We start from the raw sequence: 7,707 nt of genomic DNA, 5'->3' as shown, positions 1-7,707 counted from the left end.
CTGATAGTATCTTAATCAGTTCAGAAGAATTTAGTTCTGTGTAAGTATGTGTAGAATTGTCCCAGGTTTTACTCATTCATGCCATTGTACAGTTCAAAAAAAGACACATTTTTCAGAACATTCATTTTCAGATCTCCAAGATGGTTGAAAATTTGGTTGTGGCCAATTTGATTCAGTGCTGGCATATTCACTATTAAATGAAATATGTTGTTTCTACAACCACACATCAATTATCAAATGTTTGAAAAAAAATCAAGAAGACTATAAATAAGGCATTGAATAGCTTTATTGAAATTTTTATAAATAAAACATGCGCATTTCAAATGTAAACCCAAGTGAACTCAAGTGCAGACAATTTTCAACCTCTGTCATGCAGGAGGCTAGCTTACATTGAAAAAAAGCAGCTTTAAAATACCAGGATTAAACACCAGCTTTTAATATCAAAGTATAAAGCAAAGCCATGTCCACAAACCAAATTTTATCCTGGTCAAATGCAATTTTAAACTTTTAAATGCTAACATAAATAAATAATTTACCAAAATGTGCACTCACAGAGTGAACTTTATTTACAATACACAATTTATAACCTATTGTATTTGTTTAGTTCAAGTGAAGATCATACTTTTTGCTTTAAGAATGGTGGGACCTTAGGTAGTAGATATGTGAAGTGTGCCTCCACACGTAGAGTTTCTGTCAAAGACAGTATTGTATATGGTTCAACAATACTTTTCTTCAACTATCAAAGGGAAAATGGCAAACAAAAAAGTTTCAAACGGTTACACTTATTTTTGGCATCCCATACTCCTTCTACATGATTAAAACCCAATTCAAGGTATGTATACTTTAATCTACTTACTGTACAGGTTCTGACTCTTGAACATGCAAATGCCAATTCTTCTATATTAAGTAAAGTTACCTTTTGAGATAAGATGTAAGGCTATGGTGAATTCACCAAGAATGCACATGAAAAATTAGCAGACCTACCTTTGAACCAGTTGCCCGTTAACAAATTTGAAGGCAAGTTATATGGAAAAGTCATCTAAGCTTGATGCACAGTCATTACTATGAATACAGTATACTATTAAAAATCGGAATCTATTACACTGCATGTAGTTTGTAAACTGTCAAACTACTAAAAATGGGAAGGAAGAGAGGGACTTACAGCACAGTTAAAATTTTTGGACTGACACCAGATTAAAGTTACGCACATCTTATAAACAAGATAACAGGGATTATGTTTACAAAGTAGATCCAACAAGCAATGAGGGGTACTTACATTTAATTGAAAAATTCAATTCCTTAATGCAGCATGAAATCCAGAATCTGTTCCACAGCAGCAGTAAGATGAACATAATATTCTGGAAGATTACTTTTACTACAAAAGGTTAAAACACCTTTTCCAAGTCATTTTATCATGATTAAGTTTCTTTTCAATCAACATTTGAGGGAGATACTTGAAAATCTGACATTCCAAGAATGCTGCTGCATTGTGTTGAATATACTAGTCAATTTTTTGTTACTGGTCTAAGGACATATCCATTGAAAAACAGAGGTTCTGCAGTAATATTCTTGGGGTATTGAGACAGAAAAACAAATCCACAAATTGTCAATATTTGTATCCAAAACAAAGAAACTGTAATTCATCCAGATTGCAGCAGAAATTGTAAAGGGGTTTATTTTGATTTCCTATATAGCTTGTGAATACAAGTTTGCAAAGATATTAGAGACACATTCTAATGTTTTCATTGTGTTTCACTTCAGGTACTGCACAAGTTAAAATATAACAAGGATTTACATTCTGTCATCTGAAATTTCCCATCTCAGATTTTATTTTTAATTTGGTGGATAATTTCATTTTTTTAATCGAGAGCTCCCATCAGGAAGTTCTTCTCTGTATGGCTTCTAGTTCTTTGATTAATTAGTGTGCATACAATTTTCATTCTCTATATCATTGTCATTCTCATTACTGTCTTCATCACTCTCTAATGGAATGCCTGTAGCAGCAGAAGCACCTTGTTTAGTTTCCCGATCAAGAGGGAAAAAACCAGTCCCACTGATTGTGTCCTGTCTTTGATAGAAGAGCACATAGGCTGCTTTGGACTGCAAAACAAAGGGAAAATGTTAATTATCAAAGTTAAGCTTTCCATTTTAATTCTTCAAGTTTCAATTTTATTCTAGTAAAATACATTCAGATTAAGGACAACACAATTCATTCTATTATTTTCATACATAAATAACTAGGCACTGCCTTTGACAAACAGTTATACTGATACTGCATTTAATTTCTAGGGCTTTAGTAATGGTCAGATGTTTGCATAAGGATAATACATACAGAAGTAGCCCATCACAAGGCATAAATGAAAACTGACCATGAGAGATGAATAAAGAAAATTATGGGGAAGTATATCAAGAAGACGGGATTAAGATGAGATTTGATAGTTTGTTCAGCTACCCACGTTTAACATTTTCTGTTAAAACAAATAGCAGTCCTTATAAAGGTTATACATATTTCTATTTATAGAGTATATTGTGAATTTTTATATGATTGCCAATGAATTTTATCTATACAAAACAATGCTGTCTTATCTGACATTCAATTGTTATTTTATTTTGAAAAAATATGCTACCCAATTAATTAAAGTTGATCACATAGAATTAACTAGAGCATGGAGATGAAGTTATTAAACTAACTTGGAGCAGTGGAACTAGATGAGAGCCTTTTCAACAATAACCTTAAATACATTAGTGCTATATATTGCTAATTGAAAAAAAGACTAAAAAATCTTCTTTGGGCATAAGCTAAAAGCAACTGAAAAGCAACTCTTTTTTCATACTTCTGCCAATAACATTTTAAAATAAGACTTGGGGAACATCAAGTCCTAGAAAAGGATGATTTTTGCATATTTGTTTTTAAAAAGTCTAGCTATGGTGGAGCTAGCAGAGAAGCATTTAAAAGGCTGAACATTTGGGGACATGTTACATACGGTGCTACTGATCCTTCCTATCAAAAAATTGATTCTTCTCAACTCTATAGGACAGTGATGGTAAGCCTTTTTGGCTTGGTGTGTCAAAAATTTGAAAAATGCCTAACTTGACTCTTCTGGTGTGTCACTGCACCCACTCCCCCAAAAGACAAACAATTATTTACATATTCATTAAAAGAAAACACAGGCCCTGGAAAAAGTGCAAGAACACACCCTCTCATGAAATTCCCAGAGTGTCCAGAGATGCATGACAGCACACTCCATTTTCATGAGGCTTTCACAGCCTCCAAAAATTACACAAGAATAGGGCATGCTATCAAGACTAGTGGTTGGGTGTTGGTGAATACTGGTCACCCAAAACATTGTGGCATATTACCTTTGACATGCATGCTATAGGTTTACCATCACTGGGGACCTTACGTCCAGGAATGAACTGAAACATTCAAGGTCTGTTTACAAATTTATTGCTAACATTTGATAATGAAATGTAAAAATGGAATCTTTATGTTGCATTCCTTTCTGAAATATCTCCTAAGGTCCATACAATGATATTGTATGAAAAAACATTTATCAACTAAAGCTACAAAGTATTTTCTTTAATATGCACAGGATAAGAAGCAAGAGTATTCTGGTTTTGTGGCTGAAATTGTCAAGATTCACTTACAGCATTTATTAATGGTGCTTTGGATTTAGATTTCCAGATTGGCTGCATGAACCATAATACAATGCGTAAAGTTTTATATTATATGTTTTATAGCATGGTAAATATTACTTTTAATTGATTATATAAGCAAGTCAGTCTTGGATCTTGTTCCTGTGCAATAATGCTATCTTGTTTTTGGAAACCGATACTTGCCACAATTTGTTCTTCGGATGCAGTCGACACACTGCTATCATCAAAGTAGTACCATTTCCCATCATCTTTATTTTTTGCAAAAGCAGTATCTAGAATAAGAAAAATCATTTTACTGAAAATAATAACTGAGCCATAATAAAGATAAAGTCATACATATAAACTACATTACTTACAATGCCCTCCTCCCATGCCTCCATAATGATTTGACACTGCAATCAAATTATAGCGACAAGGTCCAGCATTTGGATTAATTAGGAATTCAGACATATCCAAATCACTATTTTGAAGAAAAGATCAAAATGGATTAGTTTTCAAAAACTGTATATTAGTAATTATAATTTTCTTCAATAACGTCAGTGAAGCCACTGCTTTAGTTTCTAAAGCAAAGCAATAAATGAATCACACTAAAAATCTAGGAAGGTGAAGATTTTTTTTAAAAAAACTACAATAATTTATCAACAGATATGATTTCTAAAATAATTTAGTGTGTCACACTTGTAAAAGGTGAAGTTAAAATGTTGATGATCGCTTAGCGACAACCAATCTCATGTATGAGGAAAGAACATATACATTTGTTTTGTACTTCTTGAAGGAAACAGAATATAAATGTACTAAATAAAGTGATCCTTTTTTATTTGGCTTCTAAATGCATTCATTCATTCTGTCAGCTATTAGTATGCTGCTTCAATCAAACAAGCTTAATTCATAAGCATGTTCAGATTATGTTCAGAAGCATTTTTCTTTCAGGTAAGAAAGAAAGGTTTCTTAGTTTGATCTACCCCATAAAGCTGACACATAAATGAATAATTCTATACTGTTGTATGTAGGATCAATTTTTGTCTACATATGGAATTATATGGAGTGATTACTAAATATAAGGAAATATATCACATTTAGTTAAAACACTGGAGAGCAAGCAGTTTTTTTGGATGAAAAAGGCAATATTATTCAAATTAAAGTGTACTAATTTTGTCTATATAATGAACTTGTATGTGAATTATGTTTCAGAAAAGCAAAAAGATTCTATGACATATCAATATAACAAATCTGTACCCAATGACCTATGCATTATTTTATTCCTCTTATTTTAGATATTTTTTTTATTAGATACATGGGTTCATTTTCAGGCAACTATAACTAAAGTATTGTTAAGTTCCAGATGCGTAATTTAGATGCGTAAGCATGTATATTCATCAAAATAATAAATATTATAGAATATATTATTATACTGATCTAGGCTTTCACAGCTGGCATCAATGAAGCAGTGATGAGCTTTTGGGCTAAATGGCCATGGTCAGGACAAAAGAAATCAAGGCCATGGCCATTCAGCCTGAAATCTCATCATTGATTCATTACATATTATAAATAAGATATATTCTTGCAAACATGTAGAATAAATGTTTGTAAAAGTATACCAAGGATATCAACAATAAACACAAAAGCTATCCATTATTGATATGGTTCTCACTTTATTGGGAAGTCAACCAATGTATCCAATTTATCTCTCATGTATCTGCTATAAGAAAAACGTTTTAGATGCACCACCAGTACTGGTGGTAGCGACCACAAATCTAGTTTCTTGGTAGCTTGCTGGTGTTCTTTACAGTTTGGGCAATACCTAGAGAGAAACAAAAAATCTTGTTAAAGAGGTATTTTACAATTAAGTGAAGTTTATGGCAAGAAAAATATGAAGATAAACTTTTCATACTGTGTTTAATTTATTAAATGCTTGTTACAAATTAAAACCTTAGAGAGATATAATTTCTGTTTTTCTTGAAACTTGTGGAGACATACTGTCAGTCCTATTAAGCAAATAGTAAACAAACTACTATTGTTCAAATATATATCCTCTTTTTCCTTCTAGTCTTAAAGCGTATCCACAAAAAAGACACACACAAGGGGCTTGACTACTGCTTTTGGGCAAGAATTGAAGGAGGGAGGCATCTGTCTGCCTAGCTTAATATGAGGTACTTTCCACCTGCAACCCAGACTGAGAGCGGGGTAGCTGGTGGGAGTAAGGAGGGCAGAGGCCAGGTTGCTTATGTGAGGAGAAATAAAGGAATTGTCCGAGATACAGGTGCTGAATGCTAGCCAGAAGTGCCAGATCTTAGGTTGTGTTTATCTCACAACGTTTTGCGATTTTGCTTTCCAGAGACACAGTATGTCTGGTCTTATATGTTTCAGAACTTGCTTGTCACCTTTGCTGTCCAAAGAATGTACAGCAATCTTCTCCAACACCATAGCTCAAATGAGTCGATTTCCCTCCTGTCTAGTTTTTTCATTGTCTTATTCTAGCAACTGTAGCTAGCTGTGGGAAAAGAATAGTGTGAACTACAGATAGTCCTCAACTTATGATCACAATTTGAACCAGAATCTCAAATGTTGAGTGGAGTGGTCATTAAGCAAGATATCACATGACCAGTTCAGTCAATGACCACAATCCCAGGATTCCTGATTAATAGTTGTTAAGCAATCTCATGGGTTATTAAGCAAATAAAGTCCCAGTGTGGGGGTGCCTCAGGAGAATGAGGGAGACCTGGCACAAACTGTATGCAAGTTGTGGGAGTGCTGCAGTTTTATGTGAGTACAGGAAGGCAGGGGGAAAAAGCCGGTCATTTCCAGAATAGCCCCAGGCTGACCCAGCAATGCAGCAAAAAGGTACTGTGCCCTGGGAAGTGCCAAATGCCCAAGAAACTCCAAGAGCATGGTGTGAAGCAGCTCCTCCTCTCCCAAATGAAGGGCAAAATGCCAGGGAAGCCCCAACCAAGACTTACTCCAGGGCATGAAGAAGGCAGCAAGCAGGTAGGCCTCAGGTATGTGGCAGCCATTAAAACCACTCCAATCTCTTTCCCCATGCATGGTGATGGAAATTGAAATTGCCAGCAACTTCCTTAATAGACACTGTGGCTTGCACCAGCCTTTGCCAGTCCCTACCTGCATCAGCCCTGATGATTGGAATCCTACTGGGGGGGGGGAACGTGACCTGGCAGTGGGAGGAAGGACATAGATGAGGATAGATAGGTAAGTGGAGAAGTTGCATTTGATTTTTTTAACATCAATTGTTAATTTGACATTTCAATTCATCACCGTGGTCATGAGCTTGATCTTTCTGATAGTCAGGAAGTAGACAATTTTTACCACTTTCTTCTTTGATCAGATATTTCAGATATGTCATCAGCATATCAAAATTTTGATGTTTTTTCCTCCAATCTTTCTTCTGATTTTTTATTCTTCAAGTTCCTGCTTCCTTATGAACATAGCAGCATACAGGTTGAATAAGAAAGGTGAAAGAATGCAACCTTGCCGCCCTCCTTTCTGTATCTTGAACCAATCAGGGTCTCCATATGGTGTTTGCACAGTGGTTTCCTGATTTGTGTACAGCGTCCACACCAACTTGAGCATGTGTATTGATATCCCCAAATCTTCCAGGGCTCTTCACAACTTTAATTATTGATACCATTAAAGGCTTTCTTCTAGTCAATAAAGCAGATGTAGATGTTCTTTAAATATTGAGATTTTTTCCATTATACAGCATAGATTTGCAATATTTGTAAATGGCACAACTCCTTCTGAAGCCAACCTGAACATGTTAATCCCGTTTTGATGGTTGGCACCAAATATTGTTGTATTATTTTAAGGCGAATCTAGCTAGCATGAGAGATAAGGGCAACTGTGCAGTAATTGGAGCATTCCTATTCTAAAATGATATACTTTCACCTATGACAACATGATTACTTGTATTTATAATTAGATTTTATGCATATTTTACATACACACACACACACACACAGAGAGAGAGAGAGAGAGAGAGAGAGAGAGAGAGTTTTGAATTTTATTGTGAGAAAAACAGTGGTAGCCCAGCCTCAT

The 7,707-nt window shown here is 34.7% G+C and overlaps 1 protein-coding gene across 4 annotated transcripts in view; it reads right to left on the bottom strand.

Moving 5' to 3' along the window:
* Positions 1–268: 268 nt before the first annotated feature.
* Positions 269–7,707, bottom strand: part of USP15 (ubiquitin specific peptidase 15) — an 84,180-nt gene continuing 76,741 nt past the window's right edge. For 3 of the 4 annotated variants that reach the window (XM_083366462.1, XM_083366457.1, XM_083366458.1), the window contains 4 exons: positions 5,309–5,458; positions 4,014–4,117; positions 3,841–3,929; positions 269–2,100 (listed from right to left, as the gene is read on the bottom strand). In XM_083366462.1, coding sequence (XP_083222588.1) covers positions 1,915–2,100; positions 3,841–3,929; positions 4,014–4,117; positions 5,309–5,458 — 529 coding nt within the window. In that variant the 3' untranslated portion in view covers positions 269–1,914. The remainder of the gene's footprint in view (positions 2,101–3,840; positions 3,930–4,013; positions 4,118–5,308; positions 5,459–7,707) is intronic. The other variant, XR_014492940.1, reaches the window with a different exon arrangement.

This window comes from Vipera ursinii, assembly GCF_947247035.1.
Source record: "Vipera ursinii genome assembly, chromosome: 6".
Lineage (NCBI taxonomy): Eukaryota > Metazoa > Chordata > Lepidosauria > Squamata > Viperidae > Vipera > Vipera ursinii.
This window is presented reverse-complemented; position numbering and strand designations above follow the sequence as displayed.